The 15,891-nt window shown below is 43.0% G+C and overlaps 2 protein-coding genes across 2 annotated transcripts in view; both read left to right on the forward strand.

Annotated features, from left to right (window-relative positions):
• Nucleotides 1-3,972: 3,972 nt before the first annotated feature.
• Nucleotides 3,973-12,867, forward strand: rsph3 (radial spoke head 3). Its single transcript, XM_076272521.1, has 9 exons — nt 3,973-4,189; nt 4,345-4,429; nt 4,815-4,956; nt 6,115-6,260; nt 7,691-7,894; nt 10,187-10,349; nt 11,588-11,674; nt 12,019-12,085; nt 12,345-12,867. The coding sequence occupies exons 1-8, from the start codon at nt 4,077-4,079 to the stop codon at nt 12,075-12,077; spliced, it is 999 nt and encodes a 332-aa protein (XP_076128636.1). The 5' UTR covers nt 3,973-4,076; the 3' UTR covers nt 12,078-12,085; nt 12,345-12,867.
• A 1,515-nt stretch (nt 12,868-14,382) lies between these two features.
• ezrb (ezrin b) overlaps nt 14,383-15,891 on the forward strand; it is a 41,578-nt gene continuing 40,069 nt past the window's right edge. The window contains exons 1-2 of the mRNA XM_076273059.1: nt 14,383-14,468; nt 15,562-15,663. Of these exons, the coding sequence (XP_076129174.1) occupies nt 15,652-15,663 (12 nt within the window). The 5' untranslated portion in view covers nt 14,383-14,468; nt 15,562-15,651. The remainder of the gene's footprint in view (nt 14,469-15,561; nt 15,664-15,891) is intronic.

The raw sequence follows: 15,891 nt of genomic DNA on the forward strand, positions 1-15,891 counted from the left end.
GAATAGGGTAGCAGTACACACCCCCGCACATTTATGCAGTGATCGGGCTCTCTTTTTAACATTGAGGTCTATGGCAGAATCCAAGAATTTCCCAGAATTTGTCAAAGCCTTATTTATGACCGCCGCGCAGCGAAGCGGCGGTCATATAGTTTTAGTCAGATTTTTTTTTTTTTCTTTTTCGCATGCCCAAAATTCTGTCAATGATTCCCGGGACACTGAAAGACCGGGGTACACGAAACTTGGTGGGCATGTAACCCCACATGGATAGCATGGAACCATCGTTTTTCGTTTTGATCTGTGGCCCCCCCGCTGGACTGGACCCCCCGAAAGGAGGGTAGGGCAGACACAGTTTTCTGTGAATATCTCGAAAACCGTAGGGTTTAGGAGGACCATTTTTTTTTGTATGTTGATCTCAAGGGGCCATGTCAACCCATTCCATAACCACTCATTTCATGTATAGCGCCACCTAGATAAAAATGAAAAAGCCAAAAATTAGGTGTTTTCATCGCAATATCTCTGGCTGACAAGGTCAAAACTGCACGAAATTAAAAGTGTAGGATCATTATGACACCCTCCAAATGCATGCCAAGTTTTGTGTACTTTCGTTCATGGGGGGCCTTACAATAAAATAATTTATGTGTACATTTAGTGACGTACACCAACAAGGATTCCCGGGACACTGAAAGACTGGGGTACACAAAACTTGGTGGGCATGTACCCCCACATGGATAGCATGGAACCGTCATTTTTCGTTTTGATCTGTAGCCCCCCCGCTGGACTGGATAACCACACACGCACCTGAGAAAAAAAAACATGCATGTTTACTTGCCACATTGTCTGTTTTCAAAAACTATGTTTTGGCCTGCACAACCACACACCACACACACATACAGAGAGAGAGAGAGAGAGAGAGAGAGAGAGATAGAGAGAGAGAAATGCACACATGCAAGCTCACTTGCCACATTGTCTTGTATCAAAACCAATGTTTGGGGGCACGCTATTACATAACGCTTCTTGGGCTAGAGCACTTGAATGAGTAACTGGCTTGTATGGATGGATGGATGCCCTCTTTGTTACATAATATAGACATCCTTTCACAGTCCAGCCAGTGTTCACTTGTACAGTGTTCACACCACAGTAATGAGGAATAACATGCAAATGTGGAATATTTCACCCACCTATTAATGCCCTATCGTGAATAAATACTCATTGACAGTCAACACAGCCGTACTACTTGTAACAAAGCCAGAGTTTGAGAACCAATAACAACTAGAGTAGGGGTTCCTTTGTTATACTGCAACACTTGTTGGTGCACATGAGTGACCCATCAATTACTCCTTTGCAATAGGATTCAAAAGACCCTCGAACGCAGTTTCAGAAATAACCATTACGTAGTTTTAAATAAGGCAACCCACTGTCCCACAGTAGTTAAATTTTACAGTCTGGGCTCTTTACGTAAAACCTTGGCTCATGAAAGGACAAAGAAAGCTCTCATTTAGATGTTTGTGTTTGTATTCAAGCATGGTACTGCCCCTGTGGACCAAAGGTTATCGGTGTAGTCCTTGCAGGCTTGCGAGACACTCTTGCATAACTGGATGGAGATTTTGCCTTGTTCGATGGTCTTCGGTGCCAACACCACACTCACTCCACAATGACCACTGAAATTCCGTTCCACCCCACAGTCCACAGTTAATCTCTTAAATATAAGCAGAGACCGTTACAATTCAGAGCTGGCATTTACATTAGTTGTCCCCTCATGTGATTTCACTATTCACCTACATTAACAGACAGGAACAAAATTGGTTTTATGAACAGATTTGTCCCACACATGGGAATATCCCCCAACTGTAGCACACATTAGGCTCGCTTCTTTAAAACTCAGAGGCTGTGGAGGATGGAGGCCTGTGTATGATGGTTAAACACAATTCTGCAGTGAGCCCACACAGACTGATCTCTGAAATTTGCCTCCATTCCAATTTGGAAACATATTCTCAACACACCTAGATTCAGACTACCGCCAACATTATCACACTAAATTCCTGCTAGTATCCTTTCGACATTTAGACTGGTGAGAGGAGCACATCAAGTTCTTGATTTGGCTCAGTCTACAAAAACAGTGGATTGTCACCTGCATTTCTAACCACAAGTAAGTGCTTGTATAACCTCAGCATGACACATATTACAATGCAAGGGGAAGTCAGTTGGAAAAGTGAAGTGAGATATAACCATGGTGTATCTGGCCACCTGACCAGACTTTGTTGTGCAAGTTCTATCTGCCCTCCCCTTTGTTCTTCTCTGTGCCCTCCAGAAACTTCAATATTTATGTATTTATTAATTGCACATGTTCCATAACATTAAAAACAAAACTTGTTTTTGAACAATTGAGAAGTTTTTTTCAGAATTTGTGTAAAATAATCTTGCAGTTATCAAGAAATTAAATTGATGTAAAATACTTGGAATCATTGATTAATTAATTGTTTACACTGTCTTTTTTCCCCCATGTTAGTCCTGAATTGTGCATAATACGACTTGATGCCTAAGTGGGAGAATACAGCATGTATGCTGACTATCAATGAAGCTGGAATTCAGCCTTTACCCCGACATAGAGGTGCTTCCTCTGCCCTTTTCTACACCTTTGAAGAATGTAGACCATGCGGAAAAAGTCTCCAGTATTCTATTTCCTTTGTACAACCTGTAGCGCTCATAGTTGTCTGCCTCTCTCTTTGTAAAGGCCTAACTTGCAAAAGATGATTATCGCCTATAGAACATCAGCAAGGCTACTCTGTGATTGAACAGTTGGAGAGCAGGCGGGTCTTTGCTCCTGTGTGTTAAGCAGTTTTAAGCTTTGAAACCACATTGACTTCCTGGTCGTGCAATTTGTTTGTGTGCGGTTTATGGGTGTCTGAGCTGCCATTAAGGGGGGGAAAAGTCAAAATTGGGGCTGGCATGCACTTTGTGTTCTGTACACAATGTTCAGCAACAGCCAGCACAAATTATGTTTATTGGAATTTGTGTAGGTCTAGGCTTTATTTATTAGGCTACTTCTGTAAATTCATTAGGCCTATGTCTAATTCAAAAATTATACTTAAAGCAACACCAAAGAGTTTTTTATACCTTAAAATATTGTTTCCAAAATCGTTTCAGTGGTTCATCAACTCGTAACAGGGTGAACGGCAATTCTGCATTCGCTTTGCGGCCCTCTATCGGCTATAACCGCACTATGTAAGTTTGCCAGATCGGGTAGCGGTTCTGTAGTTCGATGGAATGAGACATAAGAAACTACAAATTTGACTTGCGTCTGATGTCGCAATACATCGTGCTTTTATAAGTCATGCAAAATATTCTACCTTGTCTGTGGATATCATTATTTGCAAAGCCGGTGCTGGATAAACAAATAGCTTGCGTGCGACAGAGGGAAAGTTCTTTGGTGTTGCTTTAATGTTAGATGAGGCTATCCAATTCTGACACATTGCCAAAGTCCCATTTACCATTTCATAGTTTTTACCTTTCTTCTTTCTTTGGTAATGGAATGATGGAATGGAACAACAACAAACATTTGCTGATTAGAAAGAAGGCTAAGCCGAGGTTAGGCTAAATCTATAGGCTAGGCCAACATTTATGGGATTCAAATATATCCATTGACATCCTCAGTTTGGCCTGGAAGATGGGTGTGCTTGCAATAAAAGTTGTTTTCCTTTTTCAAGGTTACACTTTTCACATGTTAAATTAGATTATAAATAATCAAATAAAAAATTGTAAATAATCGACCTACCGTATAGAATATATAGAATAGCCTAAAATTGCATACAAAAGCATGCCTCATGCCTCAGATGCATGTTAGACACATGTAATGCTGGTAAAATGCCTTCACGAGAAAAGCAGGAAGCGGTCATAGCAGGCTCTGTTCTAGAATCTTTGATAGTTACTGTTGCTAGGGCACATATCAACATCAACAACTCCTGCAGACGAAGCGAATTTAGCCTAGATCTACCTAGCTAGCTAGGGCTGTCAAATCAAACAGCCTGAGTTTACATGTTATTTCAGTTTATTTACTTGGCATTGTACAGCAGAACGACATGACTTCGGTTTTACAGCCCCATAAGGGGGCTCCAAATGGAACATACACTTTTTCCAGTCGTCCCCGGCCAGTGCAAAATCGGTCCAAGTACAGGGAACGTTTTGCTGATCAGTAAGTTAAGTTTAAGTAAAAAAATGTGGGTATTGACGGTAGATTAAATCCATATTAATAGTAATCGGCATGGTAGACGATACGTTAACATTGTCAGTAACGTTTGAAATAATAGTGTTTGTTGTGTATAATAATTACTCGGTTATGTGATGCAGAGATGACGAACCATCTTTTGGAAACATTATGTACGATCGAAGGGTGGTCAGAGGAAATACATATGCCCAGCATGTTCTACCAACGGTTTGTAGACGCATTTCTTAATCTTATATAACTTCCATTAAGTTGAAGCATCTGACAGCAAAATGACCCACGACACACCAGCTGTCATTATTTATAAATGTCATTCGTGTTCTTGTAAGAAGAAGGACAGTTGCCATCCCAACATACCAATTATTTGACCAGACAAATAATTGTTTTCTTTTACTCACTGTTGAAATTGTTTTCTTTACTTTAACAGAAATCTCACCTAAATTGATATGTGCAGGTATTTTAGATGGTGTGTGTCACACGGCAAGCAAGGCATTCATTCAAGGCATCTTGTTAGGCAAAGGGTTGCATTTTAAACACCAAATGTGGATTATCATTGTTCTTGGGACTTAATCATGTGAAATTCATGTCCATCCAGACTGCCCAGCCAGACCCCGTGGAGATCCAGAGGCAACAGGAAGCGCGTAGGAGAGCTTTGGCTCGCAAGCGGGCCAAAGAGCACTTCCGACCTAGAACCCCTGAGCCCCTGGAGGGAAGAAAACACATGGATGTCCAGACAGGTATCATTGGGTGCTTTTGAAACACATCAGAATGCATTCAGAGACAGATAGGTGGCAGGGAGAGAAAACAGGGGGTGGTGTCTATCATCATAAACATTCCATTGTGGGTTGGGACTGGGTGAGTGTATAAATATATACTCTTTTGATCCCATGAGGGAAATTTGGTCTGCATTTATCCCGATCGGTGAATTAGTGAAACACACAGTGAGGTGAAGTACACACTAATCCCAAAGCAGTGAGCTGCCTGCTACAGTGGCGCTCGGGGAGCAGTGAGTTAGGTGCCTTGCTCAAGGGCACTTCAGCTGTTCCTACTGGTCAGGGTTCGAACCGGCAACCCTCTGGCGCTAACCAGTAGGCCATGGTTGCCCTAGTGCAAGTCTTGCAGATCCATACAGCGTCTCATCCCACTCTATCCTATCGCACCCATTCATGCCCTGTGTGTTCCTTTGGCACACAGTTAAACTTAGTGCTCTCTACTCTCCACTTTGTCCTGTACTCCTGTACTGTACTCCCATCACTGGGCTGCTGAACCATAACATAAGGTACTCAGTGCCATTAGTCATGGGTCCCATTATCAGTGAACACATGCAGTTCCAGAGAGCTCTTGCAGAAGAGTGTTTGCTGAACGTGCTCTCCTCCGCTCTGTTCTATTTACTCGTGATTGCATAATTGGAAGCAACTTACCAGGCCTGAAGCGCAAAAATGCAATCAACCCTGTGAGAAGAAAGGTATTTGCTAAGTATTTGCTCAATATTTGCTCACTAATGCCTACAAATTGAAATTCCAAATATTAGAATTATAAAGACTATACATTTTGTACCCAAATACCTGACATGCCTTCTATCTGGACCTCCCTACTGCTCTTGGCTAATGAGTTCTGGGCAGTGTCTTATGACTGTGCCCAAAGACATAAAGCACATTTAATGATGGTCCTTTAGTCATTAAATTTATTGAGCCTCCTCCTTGAAACTTTGGTTTCTATATGTGTTGCTTTTTTATTTTTTTTATTTTTTCATGTTCATTAATATTATTACACGGCTATTGTTATCATTGAGATTTTAAGTTTGTTATTTTCTTTAACTAGCCTATTATATATTATTATTATTAGTAGTAGTAGTAGTACAACGTTTGGTTGTAACATTTGGGGTGTGTCTGTAGAACTGTACCTAGAGGAGCTGAGTGACCGAGTCGAGGACTTCAGTGTGGAGTGCCAGACGGACGCCTTCCTGGATAAGCCGGCCACGCCTCTTTTCATCCCAGCCAAGACGGGCAAGGACGTGGCCACACAGATCGCAGAGGGGGAGGTGTGTGGGAGAAGCACTCAAGCCTTACTGTTTGTGGGCTGGGCTGGTGTTTTTGTTTATGTGACTTAAGCTCCGTAACTCAGGCTTGTGGAGACAGCAATTACAGGGAGAATCAAAAAGATATTATTATTTTTAATGCGGCACCATTTTAGTTAGGAGCCCTGACTTATCTCTCCTTTGGATGCACATGACAGTGAAAATGATGCTTTGGAATGGTTTCAGGAACACCATTTACAACCTTATAGCAAGCATGCAGATTTGTGTGTGTGTGTGTGTGTGTGTGTGTGTGTGTGTGTGTGTTGTGTGTCTGTGTGTGCACGTGCATTTTCATTATGCATCAGTTGTTTTGACTTTGGCACAGTTCTCACATCTACCCTTTGGTATTGGTAGGTGGTAGTGTAGGTACTTTCCCTGACCACTAGATGTCATAGCAGAGCAGGGAGTGTAGAAACACCAACGTGTGTGAAATTATTTTGCTTTAATTTTAAAAAAATAACTAGATTTTAACAAGAAAGGTGCCAACATGTTGCATGTTGAATATAAACTGCCCTTCTTCAGCAAGGTTCTGAGAGTAGCCACCACTTAACATTCACCTCAGCACTAGTGGCCTTAGTTCTCAAGATGGGCAACACCCACAGACATCACATTATTTGTATTCTTACACTGTTCTCTAGAACCAGCTACCCCTAGCCACCCCCACCCCCCTCTGTGAGAAAAAAGTTGCCAAGTGGCTATGACCTCCTGTGTGGGAGCGTGTTGCAGCTGGGGTGCTGTATGATGCCCAGATCATATTGAATTCTGCCATGCTGGGGTTGTGCAAATAGGTGCGCAGTACCTGTGGATCTGCTGCGTGTTGTGAGCATGAACGAACATGAGTCATCAGGTAGACAGACGCAACGTTTCCTAGTTAATTTCACATCTGTGGTCACTTTTACGAAGGTAGCTCTCTAGAAAATGCTGCAATCAGACGTCTGTAAATTTGCAGGAAATGACCTATGCCAACAAGACCCTGAGTTTCACAAGTCTAATTCCATGCACTCTTGTCAGATTCAGTGGACTGCTTCGCCTCTGCCCAGTCCTCTTGTTGTCTGTCCTGTGTGTGTGTATTAAAATAAAAACCTTCATTGTTTGTCCACAGTCCTTGTTCTGTAAACAGGAAACCTAGAGGCTTGGACTGAGCCATAAACTGTACAAGTCAATCAACCCTCAACGGGACCTGTTGAGTTCACATGCTCAATTATCAGCCTTTCGCAAGAATTATGCATTGGTGGATGTTGACTATTTTGTTTTGTGTGTGTGTGTGTGTGTGTGTGTGTGTGTGTAGTTATGCATGTCTGTTTCAGTCATTATTTTTCCATTCATTTTTCGGAAGTACTCAACGCTTGATACGGATGATGTCTCTCTCTCTTCCCTCGTCCCCTGGTGCGCAGCTGTTTGACTTTGACGTGGAGGTGCGTCCGCTGTTGGAGGTGCTGGTGGGCAAGACCATGGAGCAGTCGCTGCTGGAGGTGAGGGAGGAGGAGGAGTTGGCCAGCCTGCGGGCGCAGCAGCGCGCCTTCCAGGAGCTGCGCAACGCCGAGCTGGTGGAGGTGCAACGGCTGGAGGAGCAGGAGCGACGCCACCGGGAGGAGAAGGTGAGCCGGGGAGGGAGGAGGTCAGGGTCACGGCTCCCACACACAGTTGCGTGCGTTGCAGTGCTGGAGACGCATCCCGTTTACTTTATATGGGCTTACGTCATCCATTGCCGAACTGAATTGTGGGTCCGTTGCGTCGCGTTGCGTCGTGCCGTCGCTCGCTTTGAGAAGTTCAACTTTTGCTGCACCGACGGACGGCACCAGCCAATCAAATTACGAACAAGCGAACAACAGACGGCACCAGCCAATCAAATTACGGTTATACCTTAAGTCATTTGCATAGCTACCGTCGGGAACACCCACTGGCATGATGTCAGGGTCAGGGTTAGGACGCTCTGGACGCTCCGAGAGTGCGGCACTGATTAAACACACGATACATCTGAATTTACGAACGGTTAAGTGTCACTCGGAGCCCTCATATGAACATATGAATTTATGAACGCACCCTATATTAGCTTTAGTTAGACTTAAGACTTTGCACTTTGTCCACCTTTTAAATGAGGGCCCTTACTGTACGTACACACCGCCGCCGCGGTGAGCTGCAAAAGAAGCTCTGGCCACCCTGTCAAGGACGCTTGTCAAAGAGTACGGGGAAGCTTTGGACGCTTTGGCCGCTCTGACGTGGCAGCATTCTACGTTGCTTGTCGTTTGCCGCTGAACCGCGTCATAGCTCATTAGCATAAAGTTGACCAAATTTCACGTTTCTGCTTGACGCTCAAGTCGCTCAAGACGCCCAAAAGGCGACGCCGACGGATTTGCCCCTTCTTGCAGCTTAGAGAAGCCAGCTTTCATTGAAAATGAATGACTTCCTGTATCTTTTGCAGCTCAAGTCGGCGGTGGTCTGTACGTACAGTTAGCGTGTCTTTCCTCACTAGGAAATTCTATTGGTTGTCACCCATAACTTTCAGTTTAATGGGGCCGTTGTGGGAAAGCACAGACAGAAGGAGAGACAGACAAAAAGAGTTTTGGGAATGAATTGAGTGTACACTCGACTAGTGCACTTGGGAATGAATTGAGTGTACACTCGACTAGTGCACTTGGGAATGAATTGAGTGTACACTCGACTAGTGCACTTGGGTATGAATTGAGTGTACACTCGACTGGTGCGCTTGGGAATGAATTGAGTGTACACTAGACTAGTGCACTTGGAATGAATTGAGTGTACACCTCATAGCTGAAGAAATGTAGCAAAATCAATGTATAACAATGAATAAACTATTCTCCTTATTATATTTGACCTACATTCTAATCTGTTCCCTGTTCAATTTTAAATATTATTATGTTGTTTTGTATTTATGTGTCGCTTTGGACAAAGGCGTCTGCTAAATCCATAACCATAACCATAACCATGTCCACTTAACTCTTCATCAGTTATATCACTTACTATGAATCAGTCCCTCCTCCATATGAATGACATTTGCATTAATTTGCCTTCTGCCTTTGTATACAAATGGACTCATAAAATGATGGAGATGGATGGAGATCTGAGGCGACCCATATAATTGAGGACATTATTACCAGAGTACTTGGAACTTGTACGGAGGGCTGTGAACCTGTGAAAGAGAAAATGCGTTACGTTTACGTCATATACTTTAACAACATTTGGTGTCATTGTTTTATATAGTAATAAATACATCCTGTAGATGTCATTTGTCTTGGCACAAAATGGATGTAAGGCCTACTACTGTATGTTCTCTGCAGTCAGGGAAAGCTCCTGTTTTGTTGCTTACCCCAAGCTATGTTGTGTCCATAAAATGAACGAATGCAGTTTCACTTGCATATGAAAATCTAGTCTGGGTGGGTTGTGTGTGAACATGTAATCCCACTAGCTAGATATGCTGTACAATCCTGCTTTCAACACATTTTGTAAAATGTTTGGGAAGGTCGGAAAATATTGGTCTTTTTCAGTGGGCCCCAGGGACTCTCTCATACACATCATGCTCATACTGTATCTGACTTATACCTGACAAATCTAATTTTGCATTCATTTATTTTCTTTTCCCCCCCCATCTTACTTTGGGTTTTTTTTCGGCTTTTATGCCTTTTTATTGCGACAGGATAGTGGTGAATGACAGGAAGTGAGTGGGAGAGAGAGTCGGGGTGGGATCCGGAAAGGACCAGGGTGCGGGAATCGAGGTGCAGGTGCCCTAGCCAGTTGCGCCACAGCTGGGGCCCATCTTACTTTGTTAATGTTTTTTTAATGTCCATTAATGTCTGTCTTGGTGTCTTTGTCTGATATTCATTGTTTGTCCATCCGTCCACTCATGTGTGCCGTGCATGTGTGACGTCCAGGAACGGCGCCTGCGTCAGCAGAGAGAGGTGCTGGAACGCGAACGCGAGACGGCCGACAAGATCGCAGCGCGGGCCTTCGCCCAGCAGTATCTGGCCGACCTGCTGCCCTCCGTCTTCAGCTCCCTCCGAGACCACGGCTACTTCTACGACCCTGTGGAGAGAGGTCAGTCTAATGCATGTGCTATGCTCCTCTGTGGAGAGAGGTCAGTCTAATGCATGTGCTATGCTCCTCTGTGGAAAGAGGTCAGTCTAATGCATGTGCTATGCTCCTCTGTGGAGAGAGGTCAGTCTAATGCATGTGCTATGCTCCTCTGTGGAGAGAGGTCAGTCTAATGCATGTGCTATGCTCCTCTGTGGAGAGAGGTCAGTCTAATGCATGTGCTATGCTCCTCTGTGGAAAGGGGTCAGTCTAATGCATGTGCTATGCTCCTCTGTGGAGAGAGGTCAGTCTAATGCATGTGCTATGCTCCTCTGTGGAAAGAGGTCAGTCTAATGCATGTGCTATGCTCCTCTGTGGAAAGAGGTCAGTCTAATGCATGTGCTATGCTCCTCTGTGGAAAGAGGTCAGTCTAATGCATGTGCTATGCTCCTCTGTGGAGAGAGGTCAGTCTAATGCATGTGCTATGCTCCTCTGTGGAAAGAGGTCAGTCTAATGCATGTGCTATGCTCCTCTGTGGAGAGAGGTCAGTCTAATGCATGTGCTATGCTCCTCTGTGGAGAGAGGTCAGTCTAATGCATGTGCTATGCTCCTCTGTGGAAAGAGGTCAGTCTAATGCATGTGCTATGCTCCTCTGTGTACTTTTGCACGCATCGAAGATTGCGCGTGGTCCCAATCGTTGGGAAGCATGCAACACCCCCCGCATGACACGTTGATGATCCCCTCCAAGTCAGACCATAGGGCAGTCTGGTGTTTCGATGTGTGCATGATGTCTGCACACGGAGGACATTTACTGCACTTTTCTGCTTATGTAGTGGTCATGAACAGCTTCATTTAGTTAAGCATGTAGTTCATGTTTGTTTAGTACTCACCATAAAGTACCAGATCATAGATACCTTACATTTTTTGATATTGGTCAAGACTGGCATCTGACGCTCAACTCAAATATCTGATGCATACAAAGCTGATGTTGTACCCCTATTGCACCCAGATTATATGCAATGTGTTTTAGGCCAAACTTACCTGCAATGCAAGAAAAAATATTCTCAGGAAACTCTATAGGAACTGGATATTTGAAATAATAACAGATAGTAAGATATTTAAGTGCCATGGTTGTATCTATCTAATCTAATTGCCCAAAATATGTTTGCATTGTTATTAAATAGTTATATGATCAAGGATCAATTCTTGACCCAAGCATTGTACATTCTTCTTTAATTATGTTACCTCTTGTGCTCCTGTAGATCTGGAGACGAGCTTCCTCCCATGGCTGATGACCGGAGTCTCCGAAGCCTTGGAAAAACGCAACGCGGCTAGAACTGTTCTGGACAGTAAGTACCATGACTCTATGTCCCCGTTCAGCTGGCACAGAGGTCCTAACAGATTTGTGGAACAGCTACTGTATGTCAGAATAACACAGCATTGCTGCCTAGGTGCCCCTGATCTCTCAAGGGTCCATTCGTTTTAGCTGTGAGCTTAGCCCCCTCTAGTGGTCTGGTAACGAAAAAGTGTAAACAACTGTTATCACCACCACATCGTGGCGGAGGATCTTTACTGTGTGGGATCCTTCACACTACTTCCTGATATTGGTAAAGAACATAAAACTGTTTTGATCATGTATGTGTTGTTATGTCATTGACGGATTCATCACCTGCCTCCTCTCTTGTCCCCCTAGTGCTCATCAGAGATGTTGCAGAGCAGAGACTGAAACTCTATCAGCCCCTGATGGAGTAACCACCAGTGTGAGTATGAAGAGGCAGAGGCGCAATACACAAGTACAAATGACTGCAATAAAGAAACATAGGCCTACCACTCACTCAATCTACTTCCACTCACTGACTCTTATGGAGGCCTATCATTCTGTAGAAAAACTTCACTAACAACTCAGAGGCAAAGCATCTGTCAACCTGTCACATGTAATGAACTGCACGTAGTAAACTTCTTTCCAGAGATTTGAAGCCATAGGCTGGTCAAAGTGACGTATGCATCTTGTCTTTACAGGAGATGAGCAGAGGGGGGCGATGCTGCGCTGATGGGAAAACAGTCTGAAGATTTTTCATGAATGGCACTATATGATTATTAAACGTTTTGAATTCATGCTAGATATTTTGTGACAACATTATAATTGCACAACTCATGTGAATGTAAAAGTGTAGTAAACTTGATTTGGTTTGAACACAAGTTTTGTCATCGGTTTAAATGTGGACGTTTGTGTGTAGGCAAAGTGGTAGCTATATTTATTTTTGTTATCAGTTTATTTATTGATTGATGTTTGGTGGGAAACAAAAAATGAGTTCATTTTACTTGTCTCTGACGTTCGACGTTGACATCCACAGACTCTGTTCTGTAATTCAAAGACGAAGATACCAGTGTGCTAGAGAAAAGTGTAATTTTAATTGTTGATTATTATGGAAGTATCCCACAGAATATACATTTTCGTGATTAAAATATGTAGTTTAATCTTTGGTGCTGCACTTCCACCCTATTTTGTTATGACAACAAGTTGGTTTTGGTCGTTGTGTGTGTAAAGGGCGCGTATAGGGCATTTGTTTATCGCTTTGTATTATTTAACCATTTATATCACACGTATGTTACTGTTTGCCTTCTTTTGCGCGTAGCCTACCACATCGCAGGCAGGGTTTGGCTAACTTGGAACCTGTTGCGCGCAGGTTAGCTCCGCGCCTGTTGAAAAGTAGAGTACTGCTCGGATATATACGGCTCTATTTTAATCCTGTTCGACCATTGGTTGTTGCACAGTTGTGAAACCGCCCAACCTGTTCCTCACTTCGCTTCCGAGTGTGCGCTGTATCGGGGTGTGGAGGGAACGCCACCGATGCGCGACTGTACAGTCAGAAAGCTCAGAGAAAGAGAAACGAGCCACTGAAAATGTTTTTGTTTTTTTTATCAGTGGTAATGAGAAGATGGGCTACGGGCAACACGAAAAAAATAATACTGCCACAATAAAAAAAAAAAAATATATGTATAAATATTTGTCCATATTTGTCCAAAGCACATTTTATGGACATTTATTAACTCCTCTATTTTAGTTTCTTGGTTGTTCGAACACTCTCCAAGAATCAGTGGTGCACTTCACCACAGCAAAACACCTCTGAAAACACCAGAGATAGGGGATGGGATGGAGTGGATGACAACCAGTCCTGGTGAAATACAGACCCATATCTGCCTTGCTGAAAGACAATGACAAAGTTTCATGTAATTCCATGAACAGCAATGGAGGAGAGGATCAATATATGTTTGGTCACAACTGTGAATAGTCTGAGATAGGCTATTATAAAAGATAAACCCATATGGCTTTTCTTAGATCTATGACAGCTTGCTTAAGGCTTTAGTAATTCTGATGAAAGATTATTCTAAATTCTAAGGATTTGGGAATTAATGATTATTCCTGCTCAGACTAACAATGGACTACACAGCAGGACAGCAATACAAACCCAGTAAGTGTCCATGTAAGTAAGGTAAAGCCTGAAGTGAACATGAAGTAAGTTATCTCAGTTTTAAAGTTAGGTGTTCCAATAATCTACTTTACCTCAAAGTGACCTATAAACTAACAACAAATGTAGAGTAATATCCTAGGCTACATCTAAATAAATAAGATTGAGGGTGTGGTATAGTGTGGCTAAATTGACAATAATTGGAATGTGAATCAATAAACAGGTAGGTTGGAAAGTAGCCTAAATGATCTATTTCCAGTCCACATGATACAATTTATACAATTGAATTCCTGTCTGACCAACAACAGGTCACCAAACAAAACGTTTCTCATTTTGGAATAGAACTATTTATATCCCATTACGTGTGATCAAAAGGCGATGAGAAGGCGAGCATGGACTTCTACTGTGTAGGCCTACGGGACTTGCCTTTGAGCCATCTCACACGTTTTGCTCGCCATGGCAGCGGGGTAAACAGGAACTTGCAATCATGCGGCAATCGCGTTGAGGTGCGCGAACTCATAGCGGATCTCCGCGCCCACAATGCGTCACGAGGGAGCGTCAGCCATATTGCTGCGCTGATCAGTCTAGGCGAGTCTAGTGAGTGAGAGGAGGGAGGGGAGTATTTAGCGTCTACAGTTGTTTAGGGACTCAACTGAAAATCGCACCTGTTCTGGTAAGTTTTATATATATATATATATATAATGAAAAATATCCAGAGTTTCTGTTAAAGGGTCGGAGCGAAATAAGGGAACCGGTATATTGTCTTTGTTCCGCGCTTGGTTACTTTGTTCCATTCTTGTTTCTGCCACCGCCCATTCTAAAGGGAAAAAATCTTTCTCAACAGGTGTTTCTGGGATTATTTCCGAGGGATGAGGCTAGCTGGTTAGCCATCAACATTAGGTTTTGCTTACAGTATCTGCCACGCAGTTTGTTTAGGCTTTTTCTAAACTCAAAACAACACTCAAATAGGCTACTAAACTAATTTTCACTGGTCATTTCATTTTCAATGACCAGCACATTGACATCAGGATGGAGGCTGTTAACGATAGCTTATGCTATTTGGTGGTAACATTGAAGACCTCATATTTGTTCAAGAAATTCACAACAATTTTCCCCTGCAGAGTAGTCTAAGGAGTGGCGGTGAATAGTCTTTAAACAGATGCAAAATAATAAATTAGGAACAGACACTGTCTTTCGCCTAATCTTATCAGGCAATTTCCTAAGTAAAAATTTGCCCGTTGTGGCGGATCGTTTCCTGTATTAGGCTACAGACTGACTTGATAGTGCAAACGTGTAGTGATTCAGGGGAGCTTGGGCGATGCCTATGAAATGACAAGGAGCATATGGACAAAGGTGAATTTCACATGGTGTATGCTATCGTTTTGTTTTGGGATGCCGTTGGTTTCGCTTTAAGGCTGGATAGAGATGCTTAAAGTAACCTATCAGACCCCTCCCAACAATTATGTTCAATTCCATCAATGTTTGGGTCGTAGACTACCTGGAGCAACACTTGAAGTGTATGGTTAAATGTTTGCCCAAAAGGGTGGAGACTGAACAAACAATCTTGCCATCTGAATCTCCTTTTGTGGTCTTTTGGGTGAGGCTATGCGCAATCTTTCTACACTTCCATATAAAAATCGTGATTCATAAGGACATGGAGTGCGTCAAAATGACTGCATGTCCCAGCGAGTGTTTAAAGGAGGGCTAGTCCGTCAGTGAGTCGGTCTTGCCCGGGTTCCTCAAACTGGTTTCTCTTCTTTCTAGAGACAGACGCCGGTGAACGTTTCATCTATCTGAAGGATTGTTTGACCGATTTTTACTACAGTTGCTGCTAGGAGTTTACAGAAGGATTCAATATGCCTAAACCGGTGAGTATGTTTTTTTAAGCACAACTCTCTCTGTAGTAGGATAAACACGCATGTATCCTCGCATAAAGCTCTTCTTGTAGCACCGGTGTAGCGATAGAACGTGTTTCACTGAACGTGAATTGTAACATTGTGCCTTTTAGAGGATGTTTAGTAGGCTACATTTGTAGCGAACCATGCTTTTAACTTTCATTCCGACAGTTGCCGTGTGTGACAGTTCGAACATACTCT

This window comes from Alosa pseudoharengus, unplaced genomic scaffold (genome assembly GCF_046254945.1).
Source record: "Alosa pseudoharengus isolate Yale_2024_CS ecotype anadromous, Long Island Sound unplaced genomic scaffold, YU_APseudo_1.1 YU_APseudo_1.1_scf_7, whole genome shotgun sequence".
Classification (NCBI taxonomy): Eukaryota; Metazoa; Chordata; class Actinopteri; order Clupeiformes; family Clupeidae; genus Alosa; species Alosa pseudoharengus.

Excerpts from the sequence above, each read along its gene's own strand:
- rsph3 (XM_076272521.1), top strand. The coding sequence starts at position 4,077 with ATGACTTCGGTTTTACAGCCCCATAAGGGGGCTCCAAATGGAACATAC. Across the intron at positions 4,190-4,344 it reads AGGGAACGTTTTGCTGATCA|AGATGACGAACCATCTTTTG; the intron begins GTAAGTTAAGTT and ends TATGTGATGCAG. Across the intron at positions 10,350-11,587 it reads CTACGACCCTGTGGAGAGAG|ATCTGGAGACGAGCTTCCTC; the intron begins GTCAGTCTAATG and ends GTGCTCCTGTAG.